General features: G+C 61.3%; 1 protein-coding gene across 37 annotated transcripts in view; it reads right to left on the minus strand.

Annotated features, from left to right (window-relative positions):
• TSNARE1 (t-SNARE domain containing 1) overlaps nucleotides 1–23,048 on the minus strand; it is a 139,925-nt gene that overhangs the window by 11,070 nt on the left and 105,807 nt on the right. For 21 of the 37 annotated variants that reach the window (XR_010141347.1, XR_010141346.1, XM_063726857.1 and 18 more), the window contains 3 exons: nucleotides 19,574–19,735; nucleotides 3,444–3,516; nucleotides 113–577 (listed from right to left, as the gene is read on the minus strand). Coding sequence is in view for 32 of the 37 variants with exons in the window: in XM_063726857.1 (XP_063582927.1) it covers nucleotides 113–577; nucleotides 3,444–3,516; nucleotides 19,574–19,735 (700 nt within the window). In the remaining 5 variants the exon portion in view is untranslated. The other 16 variants (XM_063726860.1, XM_054518940.2, XM_063726858.1 and 13 more) reach the window with 9 other exon arrangements.

Genomic DNA, 23,048 nt, shown 5'->3' on the forward strand with positions numbered 1-23,048 from the left:
TTAGGTCTCCCTCTTGGGAGCTGGTGCAAAAGGCTCACAGCCCACTCGCCAGCCCTGCTTGCCCCAGGGCAGGGTGGTCCCGGGGGGCAGGCTGTGGGGAAGGCCCACTTACTTGGCAGGGGCTCCGTGGCCTGGCCCTCGCCTTGGGGACCGTGGGCGGAAAAGGTCTCTGCCACCATGCGTTCCACAGGCGTGAGGAGAAGGCCGGGGGTGGGGCCGCCCTCCGCCAGCTTCTTGCGCACAGCGCCTCGCAGGTCCCGCCACTTGTGTTTGAGGTCACCGAGGTCGCGGCGGCAGTAGCCCAGCGCGTTCACTGCCTGCAGGATGCGGTTCCACACGCGGTGCTTTCGGGCAGGTGTGCCCCGCAGCGCCCCGAACAGCAGCGGGTAGTGGCGCCTCACCCTCTGCACCAGCACCTCCGTCTCCTGGGGGCTGAAGTTGGGCTTGCGTGTCTTGGTGCGGGAGTGGGGGCCCGGCCGCAGGGGTGTGGATCCTGGCCCAAAACCCGGCAGCAGGGCTGCCGCGGCTGGCTCGGGGCTGCAGCTCTGCTGGCACATAGCTTTGCTGCTGCTGGACCCTGGAAAGGCACCAGAGGCTGAGCAGGGGGCAGAGACCCTGGGGAGAGCAGCCAGGTTCGGGGATCACAGGTCATCACAGGCCCTGCATCTGTGCACAGTGGCCAGGCCTCGTGTCGGCACCCGCATAGGCAGCCTGCATCCACTGCACTGGGGCCCTTCTGTCTCAGCTACTCTCTGGACCTCCCGCCTGTCCACCCGGCAGGTGCCCTCTGCCCTCCCCGGAGCCCTGACCACGTCTGGTGGGTCAGCCCTGGTTTGTCCCCCTCACCACGACTGCTCCCTTCCCTGAACTGCTGGCCTGAGTGCCTCTCCTGATCAGTCCTTCACTGGGACTGATCAATCCATCACTGGGACTGGGTGGACACCTGGAGTGGACAAAGCGCTCCACACACTCAGCACATCCCGGCTGGTGACAGCTGGCCGGGGGCGGAAATGGCTACAGCCACCTCTGGAACCCGACAGTGGGGAGAAGGCAGGAGGACAGGGAGACAGGAGCGGTCCTGGGGAGAGGAGGTGATAAGGGAGTGATGGGGCAGCCCAGCAGGCCCCGTATGCCGCCATGGAGCAGCTGGAAGCCCAGGCTCTGAGGGGACTGAGAGGCGAGCCTGGCCCAGTCCCACCCCAGGGAGCAGCAGGGTGCTTGAGCCTCAATCACTCTTCTCCTGGGGACACAGCACAGTGCCCAGGAAGAGGACGCCAGCTGCCTGAGGGTCTCCGGACACACTGCCAGTTATCAGAGCAGGAGAGACCAGGAGGCTGTTCTCTGCACGGGCCCCAAGGTGAGGCCACAGCTTCAGGGTACGGAGGGAGAATGGGTGGGTGGGGTGGGGCCCGAGAGTCCTGGTGGGCAGCTGAGTGCTTTAACCAAAGGCCTGTGGGCACTTCCTCAACTGAGGAAAAGAGACACCCAGCCAGAGCCAGGAGCGCCTCCCCACCGGCCTGGGAGCCAGGGCTCCTGGCAGCAGCAGGTATGGACAGGGCGGGATGAATGGGTCAGAGCCCTCCAGTGGGAGCAGGAAAGACACCAAAACACAGCAGGGATGGGGTCCCTATGGGAGGGGGGCAAGGTCAGCATCCCCTCAAAAGCCCCCTGCAAACCTCGAGCCCCACCATGGTTGGGGGCCGCACAGGCAGGCCTCTTCGCACTACAGTGGGAAGAGGACATGAGGGACTCTGGCTCTCCACAAGCAGAGGAAGACAGAGCACATGGAGTCAGAACTGGACGCAGTCACCCCAGGGTTAGGGTCAGGGTTAAGGGGACCCAGAGCTTTTAGACCTCATGGTGAGGACCTCTCTAGGGAGGTCCGTGAGCAACCCCATAGAGAAAGGGCTGTGGCCCAGGGTGGGTGGGCAACCAAGGCGGGTGGGGGCGCTGGGGAGTCGGCAGGCCTGGGCGGGGTCACTGGGCACTGTGACCTCTGTCCCGTCTGTCTGGGAAGGCCCCTCCCTTGCCCTGGGTGAGGGTTCCCTGAATGGAGCCTCCAGCCTCCCTGGCTCCATGCTCAGCCCCTTCATCCCAACCTCACCTGTCAAGTCCTTGGCTGGCGGCCTCCAGCGGCAAAAGGGTGGGGCTTCTCCCAGGGACTCAGAGGCAAAAGGGACAAGACTGTGGGCCTCCCACTTCCCGCCCCCACACAGACCCTGGCGCTAAGGTAGGGCCTGACTCTGGGCACCCGGGCGCCCCTGCTGCTTCACTTCCTTTTCCAGAGGAACGCAGGGCTGAGGGCCCACGGTGCTGGCTGGGAGGTGCCCTGGCTTGCGGTGCAGCCCCTCTTCTCGTGGATGCAGGGAGTTCAGGACACCATGCCCTGGCCAGGCCTGCACGTTCCCATGCCGCTCTCCCCACAGCCCCCAAAGCACGGGCACATCCATAGCAGAACCAGAGCTCTAGCCTCCACATCTCTGCAACCTCACAACCCTATCCACCCCAGAACAGCCTCACTGCGGGGAGTCTCTGGGCAGAGGCCCAGGATGAAGGCGTGGAGACCAGTATCTGCCAATGAGCAGAGCAGGGGCCAGCGTCTGTCAATGATCAGGGTGGGGCCAGTGTCTGTCAATGAGCGGAGGCGGGGCCAGCGTCTGTCAATGAGCGGAGGCGGGGCCGGCATCTGTCAATGAGCGGAGGCGGGGCCAGTGTCTGTCAAGGAGCAGAGGCGGGGCCGCTGTCTGTTAATGAGCGGAGGTGGGGCCAGTGTCTATCAATGAGCAGAGAAGAGGCCACTGTCTGTCAATGAATAGAGGCGGGGTCAGTGTCTGTCAATGAGCAGAGGTGGGGCCAGTGTCTGTCAATGAGCAGAGGCAGGGTTAGTGTCTGTCAACGAGCAGAGGCAGGGACAGTGTCAATGAACAGAGGCGGGGCCGGTGTCTGTCAGCGAGGGGAGCAGGGACCAGGGTCTGTCAATGAGTAGGGTGGGGTCTGTCAATGAGCAGAGTATGGAGCCAGTGTCTGTCGATGAGCAGGGTGAAGGCTAGTGTCTATCAATGAGCGGGTACCAGTGTCTGTCAATGAGCAGAGGCGGGGCCAGTGTCTGTCAATGAGCAGAGGCAGGGCCAGTGTCTGTCAATGAGCAGAGGCGGGGCCAGTGTCTGTCAATGAGCAGAGGTGGGGCCAGTGTCTGTCAATGAGCAGAGGGGAGGCCAGTGTCTGTCAATGAGCAGAGCAGGGACTAGCGGCAACGAGCGGAGCAGGGCTGGAGGAAGACAGGGCAGGAGGGGAGAGAGCAGATGCTCAGACCTGGACCCCAACCTGTGCCTGGCTCCTCTTAGAGGCCGCTCCACCTACCCTTAGGTGAAGGGGTGAGGGCTGGGGGCTGGTAGGCAGGCCCTCGGGGCAGCAGGCGGCCCGAGGCTGGGGCGGGTACCCACCGACAGCTTCTCCTTGCTCTGACACCATGGAGGCCAAGTCCTTGATGATGTGATTCACATCCAGCAAGTTGCTCTGTGGAAACAACACAGAGCCACATCAGGAGCAGGGCTGTGGGGCAAACACCAAGGACACCTGAAAGTTCCCATGGAGCCTGGGGCAGGCCCAGGTGGCACCTGCAGAATCAGGAACCAGAGAATAGCTGGGGACCAGCTGGTCTGTCTACTTCCTCTGAAAGAAGGCATGACTGGGTCCAGAAAGGGCCAGCGGTGAGCCCAGGGTCACCCCAAAAGTCAGAGACAGGGCAGGGATCTGAGTGCTCCATCTCCTGACTCTGAGGCCAAACCCCAACCTCTCCAGGTGTCCTAGGGGCTGTGAGCTGCTTCTCTGGGTACAGAGGTCCCAGGGTCTATCTCCAGGATTTGCAGTCTAGTGAACGATAGCATCCCCAGCATTGTAAAGGCCTGACTACAGGACAGCAGAGAATGTCTAGGGCAGATACACCATCCCCCCTTGCCTGGGGGCTCCTGGACAGAAGGGTCTACCTTTCCCTCTCTGTGTAACAGCACTGAGCATGGGCCAGCACACAGGCACTGCTCAGCAAATCCTAAAGAAGTGGGATAGATGGATGAACGGGTTCAGAGGAGTGGACAAAAGGGTGGATGGGTAGATGGAAGGATGATGGACAGATTCGTGAATAGGTGGGTGGACAAATGGAATGGTGGATGGGTGGGTGGATGAATGAATAGATGGGTGAGTGGATGGGTGGATGGATGGGTAGGTAGATGGATGGATGGGTAGGTGTATAGGTGGTTGGACAGACGGGTGGGTAGATGGATGGGTGGGTGGGTGAGTGGATGGATGGGTGGGTGGGTGGGTAGATGTATGGATGGGTGAATGGGTGGGTGGATGGGTGAATGGGTGGGTGGATGGGTGAATGGGTGGGTGGGTGGATGGGTGAATGGGTGGGTGGGTGGGTGGGTGGATGGATGGATGGATGGATGGATGGATGGGTAGACGGGTGGGTAGACGGATGGATGGGTGGGTGGGTGGGGTGGGTGGATGGATGGATGGGTACATGGGTGGGTAGATGGGTGGATAGGTGGGTGGGTGGATAGGTAGGTGGGTGGGTGGGTAGATGACGGATGGATGGATGAGGGATAGATGGATGATAGGGGGATAGATGAGTGGGTGAATGGATGGAAGAGTGAACAGACGATATGTGGATGGATGATGGACAGGTGGGTGGGTGGGTGGGTCAATGAGCGGCTAGATGGATGGTTGCTCCACTGCTATCCAAGGACTGAGTGGCTCCATGAAGCTAGTGAACAGAATAAGGAACAGAAACGTGGGCCAGGAGGACTTTGGGTACCCCTCCATCCCGGCATACTGTGCTGGTCTCTTCCATCTTCCATGCTGTCTACCTTTACCCTAACTCCTTTTGCCCAGTAAAGTGGCCCTGATCATCCTAAGGGATGTGGCCATGCCACTCTCAGAGCACACACCTGGACTGTGCTTCAGGCAGGGCACATACCATCCCCTTCACACCTGGCACCCACCCAGGGGCATCCTAGCACCCATCTAACAGAGCAGGGAGTGGGGGCTCAAGTGGTCCCATGACCTCCAGGGCCTCTCGGAAAGGGAAAGAGTTGGGACTCAGACCCCTGCCCACCGACCAGATGCCCACTCCTTCCCTGACTGCCGCGCTGCACCCAGGACGGCTCCTCCGCTGGCCAGATGCGTGGCCCTGGGCAAGCCTGGTCACCTCAAGCCAGGTTTGCTCACTTATCACCCAAACAAAACCAACCCTCCTCACACAGCGCCTGACACATGGCTAGGTTCCAGCCAAGTCCAGGGGAAGCGCTCTCAGGCCTGCCATGACCCCTGCCCTGGCACACCCGTCCACTCAGCAGCTCATTCCAGAGCTGGGACTGATTTCCACGAGGGTCATTTCACCCCACTGCAAAATGTTACAAGGGAATTCATTTTCTCTTTAGGAGTATTCTGGGAAATGAAGCAATTAGCATGATCTTAAACTGACACGTAGCATCAATTGCAATTCAATTAACAGGCTTAAATGTGATACAGAGGCAGGCAGTCCCTCTGCAGGAACTGGGCAGTGGCTCGGAAGGTAGCGAGAAGGTGGGGCCCAGGGGTCACGGCTTCGGTGTGCATCTGTGGCATGGCAATGGGGGCAACAGCGAATGAAAGAATGGGTGTGGGTTGGCCCGGGCCGGTTTCTGGTCTCCTCGTCACCACCACTTTCTGCTGGAGTGAGGTCACGGGCTCTGGAGACCAAGCCTAGGCTCCATCCTACAACGGGGACATCAAGGTCATGAAGCATGGCTCAGCCAGGCGGGTCCCCACCTCCACAGGCTTCCCAGTTATAGACCTGACCCCGTCAGAAGCCAGGCAGGACCCCACAACCACCAACTTCGACCCTGGCCACTGAGCATACCCAGGCCTGGTGCACCCTGAGCCTGGTCTTGGTGGCTCATGACCTCAGGGACTTGCAGGAGCCTTCCCAAGGGCTTCACAGGCACAAGCATCTCCCCATGTGGAGTGTGACTCACTCGTTATTGCCTCATTTGACAGGGAAGACAGAAACTGAGTCACTGAGAGTTAGTGACTGCCCAAAGACACACAGCTGGAAAATGCTGGAATCTGCATCCAACCCACATTTAGGCAGAGTCCAACCCAGGTCACGCAGGGTGGCACCCAAGGCCGCCCTCCAGGATGTGGAACCCAGGACCCCGGCCAGATCTGAGGGATGGTGGGCCTCCCTTCAGGACATCCCGTGCTGCAGCCACCAGCATGGGATGGGCCTCATGTGTGTGCACCAATCAATCTGCTTCCCATGAGCAGGGGCAGAGAAAAGCCACACTGGCATGATGCTGCTGTGTCCCTGGGGGGAAGCATGGCTCCGAGCCCCTGCCCAGCCTGTGGGGATGCAGCTTTGGTGAGAGATGCCAGGGAGGGGTGTGGCTGAGCAAGGCCAAGTCCAGTGCCTTTCAGGGGCCTGGGACGCCTAGCTGCTGGGGCAGGGTGGAAGAGGGACAGCTGTGAGTCCCTGAGGCTCGGCCTCAGTGTTCCAGGCATGCCTCTGTGCACACACGGCCACTGCACTGGGCGTTCCCTGCTGACATCAGAGTCAACTTCCATAACCCCGAAAGCGTGGGCTGGGACATGGTGTTCCCGAGACAGGCAGAGACCCTGTGGCGCCCACAGGGCACAGATGGCCTGCGTTCTAGGTTTTGGGGGAGGCCCCCAGAGGCAATGGCCAAAGTGATTTTCCGTCTCATCGCCGACACTCACTGCCGCTGCCTGGCTTCACAGAGGGCTTGCTCCTCCAGGGCCCCGGGTCCTCCTGGGCAGAAGGGTTTTGTAGTCAGTGCTGGTGCCGAGGATGCGGCTGACAGGAGCCAGCACTGGTGAAGCCACCTGCTATCCCCGCTGACCTTACCAGCAACATGTCAGGCACACAGACAGAGGAGCTGGTGGGGGGTGGGGGCATGTTCTCTGGGCTGGGGCTGCTGCCGGGGCTCCTGCCCACTCATTGCTGGGCTCAGCAGAGCAGCAGCAGGAACAGTGGTAACTGCCCATTGGGATGAGCTAAGACACAGAATGGTAATTTGCACCACAGCCAGCGTAGGGGACACACAGAGTCCAAGCCTTCAGTGCAGTGGCTGTGCCTCCTGTGAGAGGGGACCATGGCTCCTGGCACCACGGGCTCATGCACCCCAGCTTCAAGAGGCTCGGCCGGCAGGGCTGGCAGGGCCTCAGGGCTGCATGCCGAGAGGTTCCCACTCCCTGACCTCTTACGAGCGAACGCAGCATTTGTGCGAAGCCTGCTCTTCCTCATTTTAGGCGCCCCTCTTTTTAAGACGCCTGGCACTCAAACATTGGCCTGGTCCCACTTCCCAGCAGATGGGTGAGCTGCCAGCCAGCCCAGCCCACTCGGAGGCACCCCCTGCCGAGGCGCTCATTGATGAGTGAACATCGTTCACCTCGAACAAAGCGGGAAGCAAAGCCTGAACAGCAGCTCAGGCTCCAGGCAAGCAGCCACAGTTAAGAAACCCCCGACCCTTGTTTTCTGGAAAATGGCTCACCACAGAGAACCACTTCCCACAGGCCCTAGGCAGGGCCAGCTGGACCTAGTCCTTGGGGAGCACTCTCCGTATAGAAGGGAAAGGACGCTGAACTCGGATAGTGAGCCTGGGGCCCCTCCCTGCTCCCCAACCTGAGGCTGGAGGCCAGGGCCCCAAGACCCCTCCTGGCGACCGAGCCGAGGATCTCACGGAACCAACTGAGAGGGCTGCTCAGGGCACAGGCAGCCCCAGAAACCCAGGTCCTGCCACATCAGCCACACGAGCTGTGGGCTACGTACACACCACTGTGCTGTCTCAGGATGGGGCAGGGTGCACCCTGGCCCTGAGGCCTGCCCTAGAGGCCCCAGATGCGAAGGGATGGGCCACTTCTACCAGGCAGCCCCAAGCCCTCTGCATAGGAGCTTCCTGAAGGGAGTAGGGAGCCTGAGGCACTGCCTGCCTTTCTGTCTCTTCCTCCATCACTGGAGGCTGCCGGGACTTACTGGAGATTCTCCTTCGTCCTAGCCCAGTGCTGGTCTCAGAACGAACAGAGGAATAAAGAGCTGAACACACCCTGTGGCTGCGAGAGAGCCGGGCAGGCGCAGTGGGGCTGGGACCTGCAGCTGGGCCTGTCGCTGATGGTGCAGGCAGATCCCAAGGATGGGCCCAGAGAGGGCCCACCGCAAGAGCCAGAGGAGGGCCTCTCAGGCAGGCAGCTAGCATGGGTGGGCCCCCCAGGCACTGTGGGCCCTGGGCCCCCCAGGCACTATGGGTCCTGGGCCCTGTGCACCTGGGCAGGCCTCGGCTCCTGAGGAGGAAGCTCGGGGCAGGCGCAGCTCCACCCCCAGGCACACCTGGGGGACTTGCCAGAGATCTGGGCTCCCCCACAGGCCTAGGTGGGAGCCCAGTTCCAGGCAGAAGCCCAGTCCTCAGTCCTGGGGCAACAGAGAGGCCAAGGCCAGGCCTGAGAAGGGTGGGGCCTGCGCGAGGGGCTGGGACTGCCCCAGATGGAGCCCTCCAGGGCAGCAGCAGTCCTGGTGCTGTTCTCTGGGGACAGGCAGGTCATGCCCTGGCATGGCAGCCAGAAAGCGGGAGAGCGGGGGAGAGACCCAGAACTTAGTAGATGGTTAAATCATGCAATTATTTTTCAGACTGCTTCTAAAACTAGAACTCATTAAAAGCTCTCATGGAATTTGCTTTCTCTTCTTTCACTGGCACAGTGGAAAAAGCCCCTTGCACGAGACATAATAAAACCTTGGTGTGTGTGTGCCTGTGTGTTCCCTTCACTTTCCAGAACAAGAAGTCAAAACATCACCGCATTTTTCTCTATCACACCATCTCTTCTTATAATTAGGAACTTGGCAACCATCCACCTACAAAGACGACTATTCCAGTTAATGGAGCCACCAAACCGTATGCATTTATTTGTCCACTCACCCATTTATAGCTAGAGATCAGCCAGGTCAGGCACCTTCAGGCTATGCAATGCCAAACACAGGGCAGGTCTGCTGGGCTCTGCCTGGGGCCTTGGAGCCCTGCCTGGGCCATTTCCGCATCCCATCCTCCGCCCTCCCAGGCCTGCCAGGTAGCCATGGCAACAGAGCAGCTGGCATATTCTGAGCTCTGTACCTGGGTCAGGTGATGCCCGCTCAGGAGCTCCAGCAGGTGAGATGGGCTTGGCGAGGGAAGCCCAGTGCAGACACAGAGGGGCAGGTAGGCAGAGCTGGCGGGAAGCAGACACCAGCTCTGGACCAGTGCCCCGGTGAGCCTGCTGCACGCTGGCAGTGGACTGAAGGGCACGCGCCTGTTCCCTCCAACCTCTCCAGCCCGGGGAGATGAATCGCTGCCCGCCGCCTGCTGCTCAGGACTGGTGTCCTCAGTTGGGGATTAAGTCACCGGCTCCTGGGGCACTGGCTCTTTCCATGCCTGGCTCTGGACCTGCAGGTGGCCTTGGAGACAAATCCCACCATCCTCATCTCAGAAAGGCCAGGAAGAGTCGGCTCTCAAGCATCGCAGTGAGGATGGCCTTCTGCTGGAGCAGGGCACCTGGGCTCGAATCCCAGCTCCCTGGTGTGTGAGCTGTGTGACCCCGGGCAAGCGATGGGCCTGCTCCAAGCCACCGTCATCTCTGACAAAATCAGAACGTAGGAGTGTTCACTCTCACAGAGCTCTGGTGTGGGCTGAGACGCATATAAATAATGTCAGCAGGGCCCTGTCGTTAAACACAGAGCCTCCATGGAGTCCCAGGATAGAAACGCACTCACCCAGCCCCCGACCCAGCCCTCCTCCACCCACCCCACCCGGCACCGCCACCCACTCATTTGTTCATTCAGCAGCCACTGGGTGCCAGGCAGCGTCAGGCCGGTGAGCTGCTGCGAACGCTGACGTGACTGGAACAGGCAACGCCGCTGCCTCCACGGGCTTACGTTCGAGTGGCGAGAGATGAATCCTAACAAGAGAACCCAACGGTTTGTGGGGCGAGCGCGGGAGCGGCAGGGGTTAGAGGTGAGGGCACCCCTGGAGTGAGGGCACCCCTGGAGTGAGGGCCTGAAAGTGAAAGGGAGCCAGCGGCTCAGGCATTGGGCATAGGGTGCTCTGGGCCTCGGGCAACAGGAACCAGGAGCAGGGGTGGCCGGGCCTGCCCAGGGAACTGTGAGGTGCGGGGTGAGGAATGAGAGAGAGGACAGTCCATTGGGAGTATGGGGTCAGCTGCCTCTCCCGTGGACGGTCACAGCAACGCACGCCACCCCCGCCCCGCCACCTGCTTCAAGCAGAATGTGATGGAAGGGACACTGTAGGGTTTCTGAGGCTTGGCTTCCTTCTGGCTCTGCCGGGGTCCTGGCAGCATCCTCCAGGGCCCAGCCTCCATGCCGGGAGGAAACCAGGCCATGGGAGAGGCCAAGCGTGGAGCTCCGGCCCAGAGCCCAGCCCGCATCCCAGCCAGTAGCCAGAACACCAACACGAGACAGGGGCAGACAAGCCTTCCCGAGAGTCTCCATCCTTGGCTCTCCGAGCTAGTGGACAGGGAAAGCAGTCTCAGCTTTGCCCCACTGGAAGTTCTGACCCACAGAACCCACGCGCTTCCCTCGTGGAAGCGAGGAGAGGGCCTGAGAGGAATGGAGGAGTGCCGAGAACCAGTGGTGGGCGGGCAGGTGCGGCACCCTTTCTCATGGGAGTTTTGAAGACGGGCATGACTGCAATGTGCTTGCTGATGGGCAGAATCGGAAGAGGGAGACGTGAGGGTCCAAGCTGGGCCTGTGGAGGCGGTGGTGAGGGGCACAGCCAGGGCGGGAGCCACAGGCTAGCTGTGGTGCAAGCAGCTCACCCACCGCCCCTGGAGAGGAGGCCAGCCAGGCCCCAGGAGGCTATCGATGCGCTCTTCTAAGGGCTTGTTTCTCCGTGGAATGAGAAGCAACGTCAAGGTCAAGGTCACCAGTGGGTGAGGACAGGGAAAGACAGCAGACATGAAACAAATCACGGGAAGACTGTTCCACATTGAGCATGGAGCGCTACTCCTGGCTGCACCAGACCCACCGAGGGCCTTTCAGAGCCCCGAAGAGCCAGTTCCCAGCCCTATCCCAGACCAACGCAGGCAGAACACATTTCACCAGGTGCCCCGCCAGTGTGGATCCACAGCCCTGCACCACCACAGAAGCACACCCCTGTCAGTCGGGCTCTTCACGGGGTGGCAAGCTCCACCTCCCCCATACTTAGCACACAGCACGTGGGGGGCCATGTGTCAGACCACGGCTTGCCTTTCCTGCCCCAGAAGCCCCAGGACCCCACATGAAGAAATCTCAGGACTCCGGCACTTCCTATGCTTGAGTGCTTTCCTTCATCAGGAGTCCCCAAGAAAACACAAACCCCTCCCTCGAGCAGCCGCACCGCAGGCCATCAGCAGCAGCTGCTGCTGTTCTCAGTGGCACTGACACCCCAGCTGGCAGCAGTGCAAGGCTAACCCCTTAGCAGACAGTGAGCTGCTGAGCCAAGAGCAAAGCCCAGGGTTCACCTGCTCACCCTAGAGCTTGGCCGCATTCCCGAGGCAGAGGGCCGGGACGCTTGAAGGAGGGAGGGGCAGGTGGAGATCCCCAGTGCGGCAGGAGGGTGGGTATGGGGCACCTGGACAGCCACGGCCACACCTCCTGGCCCGCGTTCTTCCCAGGCCTGAGTTCTCGCCAGGCAGTTACACTCCACCGTGGCACTTTCACCCTGAGGCCAGCAAAGGCTGCTGTCATTGTGCCCATTTTACAGATAAGTAAACCGAGGCTCCAGGAGAGACCTGCCCAGGGTCACATGGCCCAGTGGTATGGCTGTGCCCAAGCCTGGGATCCTGGACCAGCATCTACTTCTCCTTGGTTAGAAGACGCCTGAGGCCTGCTGGCTCCCCTCCCCAGGGGACAAGGAAGCTTCCTGGAGACCTGGCTGTCATCCCTCCCCCAGCCTGGCAGCCAGACAGCTGTGGCCACCTCGGATCGAGGGTCATCTCCTGCTAACTGGGTGCTATTGGTGTTCAGACGCCACCTGTTGGCTCTGCCCTGGAGCATCTGCATCTGCCCACACACTGCAGGGATGCATTTCAGCCCCATGGGGCCCTCAGCAAGCAGGAAGTGGGGCTGCAGTGGGGGCGGGAGTGGAGGGGCCACACTGGCCCAGCCTTGGCACTAAGCTTCCCCTGGCCACCACGGCCACCCTATTCTTTATCTTGGTCAAATAAAAAAGGTTACCTAGGCCCCACCTGGAGGCGCAGGGACAGGGGCAGGGGCAGCCCACCCAGGGGGCAATGAGGAGAGGGAGTAAGGGAGCCCAGGGCAGGGAGGAAAGAGCGAACTGCTTTAGGGTCTACAGAGGTCTGAGACCCCCTGGGGACCTCAGAGGACACAGAGTGGCCAGACGGAAGGTTGAGGGCGGTGTGAGGAAGGGCACCGGAGGTGAGAAGCAGCGAATGTCAACAGGGTGCCCAAGGCCCCTGGGAGAATCGAAGGGCATGAGTTTGCAGGGACGAGGCAGGGATCAATCACCTCGCTAACATCTGGCGCAACAGCAAGGGCCCAAACACCAGGCTGAGGGCTGTCCTTTGTACTTCACGCCCTCACCCACAGCGTCACACGGACTGGTTTGCAAAGCACTTTGCAGTCACTACCTCAAGGGTCTTCTCATTACCAACCATCTGGCAGGAGTCGGAGACCAGGGCTCAGAGTGACCTGGGAGGCACCGGGCATGGTTCTGGCCTGGGCTCTTGGCGGCAGCTGGCGGCCCTGCTGTGTGGCCATGGGCACCCTGCCTCGTTTGGGAGTCCCGCAGCTCAGTGCAGAGGGTGGAGGCAGCTGTCCTGGAAGCCAGCTCTCTCCCGGCCAAGGCCAAGAGGAGATGGGGCCAGTCAGCAGGGTCCATACAGGGCCAGCACAGCTGCGGGAGCTCGGAGGGCCTGGCTGGACAGGCAGACAGCTGAGAGTCAGCAGACAGCCCTACAGAGGAGCTGCTGCTGCAGGGACGGGCAGTGGCTCCTGGACACGACCTAATTGGGTGCTCAGACACCTCCTCGCCCACGCCGGGGCTCGTACTACTGCTCAGACACAACTGAAGCTCACACTCCCGGTGATGAGATGGGAATGGCCTCTCCATCTTCTCCCCCATCTAGACAGGGCCGCTGGCCAGGAGGCTGCCAGCCGACAGCACTCGCCTCCGCGGCACCTGGATACCGAACACCTGGAGTCCTGGGAGGCTTGGGGCTCTAGTCCGGGACCAGCACCAGGGGCTACCCAAGGCTGGAAGGCCAGAGACAGGCTACCTCAGCTCAGGCAGGGAGGGGAGCCCCAGGGAGGGGAGTGAGTACACAGTGCAGACAGGCAACACTCCGGGACCCCTCGAGCCTTCTCCCACCTGAGCAACCCATAAGCAGACTCAGCTTCCACATGTGACTGGCACGACCCCTCCCGCTACGACCCTCATCTGGGAGATGGTGGGCAGCCCCGGGTGAAAGGTTCAAATTCCAGGGCTGCCAGACCCTGCACCCTCCAGAGACAGATGGCACTTGGGTCAGAGTCAGACTGCCTGGGTTCCAGCCCTGTGGCCTCCCCCACTGGGAAGTGGGTATGGTGTCCTCCCTGGAGGGGGCTTGTGCACTGAGCAGGCCCCAGGTCCTGCTCACTCTCGGGTGGCCGCTCTGCCCCTCTAACACCCCTGTGTGTGCAGCTGGAGCAGGGCCTGTCTGGCGGAGAGTCCTGGCACCATGGAGAGGGCCAGGGCTCCATGCAGGCCAAGGACAGCTGCCCTGCGGCCAGTGAACAGGCCACGGAACACACAGGGGGCAGGCCCCAGTCACTGGCAGCCCTCAGCCTCCACCGGCCCCTGGGTGGCTCTACTTCTGCTCTCAGAGGAACTTTAGTGTATTTATCAACTCCATTCCCGCACAGGAGAGAAAAACGAAGAGGCCCAACATAAACCAGTAAAGAGAAATGTGGCCTGGTGTGCTTCCGGCTGGGCCGTCCATTGCCCAGACTCAGGCTGGGAATGCTCTGGGGCTGGTCTAGCCTCTCCCTGCACCTCCAACCCCCTGCACTCACCACACAGCCCTGCAGCATGGCTCTGCAGGACACCCTGTGCGCAGGGATGAGATGCTACCTGTGGGACCTGAGTCCATCTTGGATGCCAGCAGTGAGGGCTCAGGACAGGCCTAGCACTGGGGGCTGGCTATCATCAGGGAGGGGCCGGCCACTGTCACAGGAGGGGGGACGTCACTCATGGGAGAGAGGCAGTCACTGTCACGGGGGAGGGGTGGTGACTGTCATGGGGGAAGGGTGGTCATTGTGGGGGAGGGGTGGTCACTCATGGGGGAGGGGTGGTCACTCATGGGGGAGGGGTGGTCACTGTCATGGGGGAGGGGTGGTCATTGGGGAGGGATGGTCACTCATGGGGGAGGGGTGGTCACTCATGGGGGAGGGGTGGTGACTGTCATGGGGGAGGGGTGGTGACTGTCAAGGGAGAGGGGGTGGTGACTGTCATGGGGGAGGGGTGGTGACTGTCATGGGGGAGGGGGTGGTGACTGTCATGGGGGAGGGGGTGGTGACTGTCATGGGGGAGGGGTGGTGACTGTCAAGGGGGAGGGGTGGTGACTGTCATGGGGGAGGGGGTGGTGACTGTCATGGGGGAGGGGTGGTGACTGTCATGGGGGAGGGGGTGGTGACTGTCAAGGGGGAGGGGGTGGTGACTGTCAAGGGGGAGGGGGTGGTGACTGTCATGGGGGAGGGGGTGGTGACTGTCAAGGGGGAGGGGTGGTGACTGTCATGGGGGAGGGGGTGGTGACTGTCATGGGGGAGGGGTGGTGACTGTCATGGGGGAGGGGTGGTGACTGTCAAGGGGGAGGGGGTGGTGACTGTCATGGGGGAGGGGGTGGTGACTGTCATGGGGGAGGGGTGGTGACTGTCAAGGGGGAGGGGGTGGTGACTGTCAAGGGGGAGGGGGTGGTGACTGTCATGGGGGAGGGGTGGTGACTGTCATGGGAGAGGGGTGGTGACTGTCATGGGGGAGGGGGTGGTGACTGTCATGGGGGAGGGGTGGTGACTGTCAAGGGGGAGGGGGGTGGTGACTGTCATGGGGGAGGGGTGGTGACTGTCATGGGGGAGGGGTGGTGACTGTCATGGGGGAGGGGGGTGGTGACTGTCATGGGGGAGGGGTGGTGACTGTCATGGGGGAGGGGGTGGTGACTGTCATGGGGGAGGGGTGGTGACTGTCAAGGGGGAGGGGTGGTGACTGTCATGGGGGAGGGGTGGTGACTGTCATGGGGGAGGGGCGGTCACTGTCATGGGGGAGAGGTGGTCACTGTGGGGGAAGGGCAGTCACTGTCTTTGGGGGCACTGGCCAGTTTGACACGTCGGTTCCACAAGTACTGGCAAGTTGTTGTGGAGCCCACTACTCCAGGCTCTGGGGATGGGGCTGACCCCAGGCAGGCAAGGGCCGCTCACCTTCTGTCGGGGCAGGGACCCACCAGAGACTCCCCGTGGGAGGTGGACAGGGAGCTAGGGTAGTCGAGGGCAGTGGGGAGGGCCTCCCTGAGGAGGGCACGCTGTGGAAGCAGCAATGCTCAGATCGGGGCAGGGTGCTCAGGGGCACATGGAAGCCAGCAGGGGTCCTCAGGGTGGGTCTCAGCAGTCCCCACAGGCTCCCCAGGACGGGGCAGGACACCCTCACTCAGAATCCGACTGCACGAGGCCTGGGGGGCGCCAAGGTCACTGCCCAGAACTGAGGCTGGCCTGTTCTCCACTGTCTCCCGTGGGTGGCCTCTCAAGCCAGCCTCATGGCACCCTGTGGGTCCTCTGACAGGCTGTCACCTCCACAGGGCCTGTGGACGCCCCACAGGGCCCGCTACACTCTGCCTACGGCCACATGGGCTGTCCCAGCTGGCAAGTCCCTGACGACAGAGAGTGACCTTCCACCTGCCCACTTCATAGATGAAACGACTGAGGCAAATCGGGGTTCAAGGTCACCCAGCCAGTGAGCGGACACGGGCCTAAACCAGGACAGCATGTCCCCAGCCTGGCCCTTTGTTTTGTCCCAAGGACGATGCTGGGGAGGAGGACAAAGGAAAGGGATGCTGGGCGTGGCCATCTGTCCCAGTGGACAGGAGCCCCCAACACAACCCCGATCTGCACCCTGCCTGACAGCAGCCGCGGACGCTCGAGGAGACCAAGAGCAAGGCAGAAAGTGGGCACCAGGAATCGCGCAATACTGGCCCACTACTGTGATACGGCTTCCCCTCCCTGGGCCTCAGCTGGCCCTTGTGTTCGCACCCCCACTAGCCACCTAGTAAGTCATTGAGGGCTGGCCACAAAGGGGGCTCTCTCTCAGACCCCAACTCTGCCCTGGGGGACTTCTGAACCTATACAATCTTGCAAATCCCAAAGCCCCCAGTGAATGTGGGAGGAGAGATGAGGGGATGAGGGTGCCGGCTTCCACAGGAAAGGGCTACAGCCAGCCGAGGTGCGTAACACAGTTCCACAAAACCCTGCTGCCCACCCCTGAGCCCTGCACAGGCTGCAAAGATGGCTCCAGAGCAATCGGGCCAGCAGGGCCTGGCACGTGGGACTCCGCTGCGTCACAGCCTCTCACGCATCACGCTGGAGTTACTGTCACCGGGACCTGCTGCAGACCGCGGGGAGGGCTTCCTAAAGGCTAATGACAATTTGCGTTTTGTTTTTCCCGTTTTCAGAGACCAAAGGGAGGGAGTGATGCAGTGAGGTGTGCAGACGCCTTCCAAGAACAACTCCCACCCCGCCGCCCTCCGTCCCGCGCCTGCTGTTGCTGGCATGAGGATCCACATCCTCTGCATCACCCCCATACTGCAGACAAAGAAACTGAGGCTGGAAGGGCCACGCTAGCCATGGGGCCTGCCCACTCCGCACCACTCCTAGTCCCCCCTGCTACCACCCCTCCGCACGGTGCTGAGCTGTGAGGAGCCCCGAGGGCCACAGGCAGAGCCCAGGCCACCTGGGTCCTCTGGTCTAGACGCAAGCCCAGGCCCTTGAGTGAATTCAGTTCAGCCCAGAGCCCCAGCTTTCCTCTCACTCTGACCCAGGCCTCGCCATCTCTGAGCTGGACGACTGCAGTGGCCTCCACGTGGGGCGCCCTTGCCCCGGGAAAGGCCGCTGCTCAGCCCACACTCATCACACAGAGCGCCAGAGGGAACCCGGGGCCAGGACTGCCGGTTGGACAGGCCCTCACACAGAGGATCGCAGACGGGGCAGCCAGCCCCAGCCGCCACTCCTCTGAACCCCATCCTGGGGTGGCTGCACTGGCATGAGCCCTCACCAGGCCCTGGGAGCAGGACTCCCAGGCCAGGACAGGGAGAAGCCAGCCCCTCAGGTGAAGGCGCCACGCCGGAACCCCGAGACCTGTGCCATAGATGCTGCTGAGTGAGCGCCAGGAGGCTGGAGGTGGGCCAGGAGCCACACCTCTCCCTGGATGCTGCCCTCTAACGGCCTCCTCATGCCCCCAGCCCTCTGTGGGGGTTTGGGCTTTTTGACAGAATGAGCTTCTATGAGCGACCTCCACTCCTTGGACTTAATCAACAAGCAGCGCCTCCTCTCTCCTCACGCCACTCTATGCCCCACAGGGAGGGCTAAGCCTGAGCTGCCCGAGGGGCTGTGATTGGACCTTCCCAGGAGGATCTCGATTCCAGCACAAAGGGGAAGCGGTTCATCTGTCTCTCTAGATGTGAAGCCTTCAGGGCAGTGCTCCTGGAGGAGCTCACGAGCGCCCGTTTCTCCGCTTCTCTGGGAGCAGTGGGCCTCGCTGCACCAGCAGGGAGGGATGGAAACCATCTCTGTACTTCGGGTGGTTCTCTGGAGCATCTCGGCAGCAGCAAAGGGCTCGTTCGGCCCCAGAGAGAAGCCCCCGAAGCAGCCTCCAGCCAGGGCCACAGGCCCAGAGCTGGCGCCTTCCTATCCTGGGAGCCCGAGGACAGGAAAGGGTGAAGGGGAGGACACCTCACAGAGGAGGCGGGGGCCCCGAACACAGGTCTTGAGAAATGGGTGCTCCTCCACCAGGTCAAAGTAGGGGGGTGCCACAGCAGAGACAGGGAGGTGGGGGCCACAAAAGTAAAGGGCAAGGGAGAAGGAGCTGAGCCCCAGCACTGTAGGGTATTCCCTTCCTTCGAGAGTGGAAGACCTGCTCCCTGGGAGAGCAGAACCAGCCACAAGTCCTAACCCAGTGACTTAGCTGACTTACTGCCAGGCCTCTGCTTTTCTAAAAGAGTCAGCTCTTAGCACACATTTGCTCCAGAAACCCAGCCTCTGGGAGCTTCAGAGTGGGCAGGCCCTAGCGCCTTCTGCAGATGAGGGGGCCAGAGGAAGGGAAGGACGTTCAAGGTCACACACAGAGGCTCGGATCCCACCAACAGAGCGTGTCCCCACCACGCTGCCTGAGTGACGTGTTCTATGTACACTCAGGCATCAAGGGAGCTCACTCACACATGCATGCACTTATACACGCACTCACGCACGCACACATGCACGCACACACGCACACATGCACACACACGCATCACATGCATGCACACACACGCACTCATGCACGCACATGCACTCACACACGCACACATGCACGCACACATGCACACATGCACACTCACATGCATCACATGCATGCACACACGCACTCACGCATGCACACGCACTCACGCACGCACACATGCACACACACACGCACACACATACATGCATGCACACATGCATCACATGCATGCACACACGTGCACGCAATGCACGCGCACACACATACATGCACACGCACACACATGCATCACATGCATGCACACACGCTCATACACGCACTCACATGCATCACACACACACACATGCACTCACATACGCATTCACATGCACGCACACACGTGCACACACATACATACACACATGCCCAGATTCAGGTGCCTCTTGGGATACTCTGTTTTAGCAACTGTCTCAAGGAGATTAACCACGGGCTAGAGACACATTTGGCAGCAGGTATTATACATGTGTAAACTTTAAAGAAATGAAAAATAAGCAGCATCCAATGCCCACACTCTACAGTTGCACCCCGACAGCTCACCCCACCACCTGCTGGTAGCACCACCAAATTGCAGGTTCGGTTCTGAGCAATTTATTCAACCTTTCAAAAAAAAAGTTACTGGGAACTGCATTAAGCACCAAATCATCTTCATTAGAGCTAAACAGCCTCCTGGAAGTCTAACCACACAGCAAATGAAATGGCCATGGTGACTGAGAGGCTACCCCAGCATAGACCCCAGCTCCTGGCCAGAGGGCTGTGCCCTATTAGGGAAACCCAAGAAGGAGGGGATGGGGATGGGGCTCCCAGACCCCTGTCTCTCCCTTATTGGACCAGATGGCCAGAGAGAGGTGGTTAGAAAGGGCAAGGCCACAGAGGCCTAGTTCCAGCCCCTCCAGGCCAAGGGCAAGCAATGGTGCAGCAAGGCTGGCACCTGGGCTCCCCTGGTCCCTGGCCTCATGTGAAGCGTGGAGAGTGAGCACCCTTGCCCACGCCAGCCTCACCTCCATCTGCAGGATGGCCTCCTCCCTCAGCCGGATGGCCTCCAGGTCCTCCTCAGTGATGTCCGGGAGCAGCGCCTGCTCCTGGCCCTGCCACGTGTTGTCACTCCCATTAAAGACCCTCTCATCATCAGCCAGCTCGGCAGACGGGGCCCGGGGACTCTGCTGATGACAGACAGATCTTGTTAGCACTGACACCCCCACCCATTACCACCACACCCCAGGCCCAGACCTTATCAGCAGCTCCCCCCCACCCATTACCACCACACCCCAGGCCCAGACCTTATCAGCACCGGACCCCCCACCCATTACCACCACACCCCAGGCCCAGATCTTATCAGCACCGGACCCCCCACCCCACCCATTACCACCACACCCCAGGCCCAGACCTTGTTAGCACTGACACCCCCCATTACCACCATGCCCCAGGGCAAGTCTTCCCATGGCTCCCGGCAGGCCACCCAGCTCCGTCTCAAGATGAAATGAGGCCACAGATGCTAGGCCTTGGCCTCCCACGCCTCTGGGAGGTGGGATCCCCCAGAGCTCTGGGCAACATCATGCACACTGTGGGGGCAGGAGAGGAGCTGGGGCTACCGTGAGCAGTGGACCAGGGTCACAGGCAAGTGGACCCTCGTCCCCGCCTTTTGGCACATGCTCCCCTCTCTGGCCATCCCAGGCCTGTGCAAGGAGAACTTCTGAGCCCTACGGCCCCCACGCCAAGCCAGGGCTACCCCGTCCTTGGCCAGATGGAAGACACAAGAGTAAAACGTGGCCCCGACCCCAGAGAGCACAGTCTACCTCGTGTTCCCAGCTTTTGGGGGACACAGGCCCCTTTGTGAACCGCCAGAAAAATGCCCCTATGCACCAAAACACAAATTCTACCTCTTCATTTTGGGTGCTGTGAGCCCAACGAAGGCCCCATCAAGGAGCCAGTTACAGAGCCAGGGGCAGGCTGCAACGCGGGGCTCAGAGATGAGGTGGGACTGCAGGCAAGGCACAGGTGTTCCCGCAGGAACCCAGAGGAACCCGCCCTCTCGTGACAGACTCAGGGAGCAAGCCCGAGAGGTTTTTGGAATTTGTTTTAATTCCTTGCTAATTTATTGGCCACATTTTGAAATTCAACAAAATGGTGCTTTTCCCTTCACTATCCCCATCTGCTCTCTGAGGGGACGATCTGGGTCTGAGACGGGGGCCTTCTGCGGCCATGAGCCTGTCACTGGGCATCAATCTGGGCCTCCCAGGTGCCAGTCACCTGGGAAAGACCATAGACGTCAATCCCCAGTGTCATCAGCCCCCCCGCACCAGGTCCCAAGTGGGGGTGTAGGGGCCCGGGAGCACCCAGCAGAGGGGAGGGTAGGCAGGAGGCAGGAAGGGTCCATGCTGCAGCCGCCCCCTCCAGGTGCACACATTCATACCGAACTGAAAACACGGCAACAGTGGCGATCCCACCCCACAGCCCTTCCTTCCCCTCCCATCAGAAGCCCGGCCACAGTGCCCCCCACCTGCCCTGCCCATGTCAGGAGGCCTTCCTTCACCTTAGGAAGGTGTGTGCGGTTGTGCGCGTATGACTGTGCCTGTGTGGTTGTGGGATGTGTGACCATGTGACACTGTGTGTGTGTGTGTGAGGAAAAAAGGGAGACGAGAAAAGGCACCAAGAATGGGCAAAGCAGAAAACTGAGGTGGCGGCCTGGCCAGGACCGGCCTCACCACGAGCACCTGCTCCACTCAGCCGTGCCCCCTGATCTTCCTGAAAACCCTGCAGGGAGGAGCCAGGGCCTCCACAACAGCCGAGGACACTGAGGCAGAGTGAGGTGGGGCTGGCACCGTGCTAAATCAGGGAGAGCCCGTGAGGCTCTGCAGCAGCACCTGCTCTCAGACACACATCAAGGTTCGGTGAGCGCGAGGACAAGGCGACAGCGGTGGGGACTGCTGACAACAAACAGTGCCAGGCCCACTGATGCCACGCTGGCCACTGTTACCTTCACTCGCTCCTCATGCTCCTGGGGCACCATAATGACCCCCCTACCCACCATCCGGGAGACTTAGGGAGTTCACAGCCACCCAAGCCACTCTGCAGTGAACGTGCAATTCAGCAAACCCGGCCAGGCTGCTGCCTCCTGCAGCCCTCAGGAGCAGACCCATGGCGCCCTCGGCTCCGCCCCCAGATCCAGCTTCCCCTCAGCTTCACTCATGCTGTGCCCACACGCCCCCTGACACAAATCCTCGGACCACCCTGCCTGCCCAGGCAGGCGCTCTCCCAGCTGACTCGTCCGGCCGCTGGTCTTGGCCCAGCGGATGTCACCACATGTCTGGAGAGGAGGATCTGACAGAGGTGGGGGCTGTGCAGGTCCCGATGCCTCGGGGCCTTCTGTGGCAGTGGAGCAGGAGGCACAGTGGCTGGGCCTGGATCGGAGCCCCTGCTGGGACAGGACTCTCAGGATGGGGGCCGCCCAGCTCACACTAGAGCCGGGGACTCAGCCACAGGCCCCCTCCCTTGCTGTCCCCACCCGTCTCCCTAGCCCTCTGCAGGGAACATAATCAACATCCTCTCCCAGGTCTGGGAAAGGCCCCGCAAAGCACGGGGTCCCAGCCAGCTTTGCGCCTCTGCTCATCAGGGCCCTCAGGCAGTGTGGACAGCTTTGCCAGGTCCTAGCCTCTGAGGGCACAGGGCCCTGCCTAGGTGTCATCCTATGCGTGAAATCTGGGTACAATGTGTGGAACTGACTGGGAATGGGAATCCAGGCTAGACCTGGGGTGCAGGCAACCGCTCTGCCTAATCTCTCCCCACTGGACCCTGCTGGCCTCCGCTGTGCCTAGGGACAGCACTGTCCGCCAAGAGCAGCCGGTCATGCAGGCCAGGAGGCAAGGCGCGGTGAAGGATCCTCTGTCAGCGCTAGGCATGGAGGCACCAGGGGTACAGCTGCCACCCCAACCCATCCCACTCACATCCAGAGCTCTTGCCGTGCCCCTCCCATGTGTGTGGGCATCTGGGGACATGGGCTGCAGGGCAGCCTGGCTCACGGGACCTGCTCTGCCGGCTCCCCCAGTGCTCAGGGACTACAACCTCAGTCGCCCTGCAAGGAAGCTGCAGAGGCTGCAACTTGCTCATCTTCTGCCCTTTCCCGAACTGAAAGCCACCTCACCATGCCGTGCAGCTCAGGGTGGGCACGTGCAGAGACCCCAGGCCAGAGGAAGTTCCGTGAGGGCTCCTGGGGAGGCCTCCCGGGGTGGCCTCCCGGGGTGGGGGGGCTCACCTCCCCTGAAGCAGTCACCGGCCCCGCCTGGCTTCCCAGCAGGTGCTGCTCCCAAAAACCGCCCAGGCTGGGTCACGTTTATGCCCAGGGCCCGGTGAGGTGCCCCCGCCTCCTGAAGCCCAAGAACCCTCTCTTGGCCAAGGTGGGGAAAGGACTGTGCCTTGGCCGCTGGAAGGAAGACCCCAGACACCACACAGGAGACTGAGGGCTCCGCCCCGTCTCAC

This window comes from Pongo abelii, chromosome 7 (assembly GCF_028885655.2).
Source record: "Pongo abelii isolate AG06213 chromosome 7, NHGRI_mPonAbe1-v2.0_pri, whole genome shotgun sequence".
NCBI classification, from domain to species: domain Eukaryota; kingdom Metazoa; phylum Chordata; class Mammalia; order Primates; family Hominidae; genus Pongo; species Pongo abelii.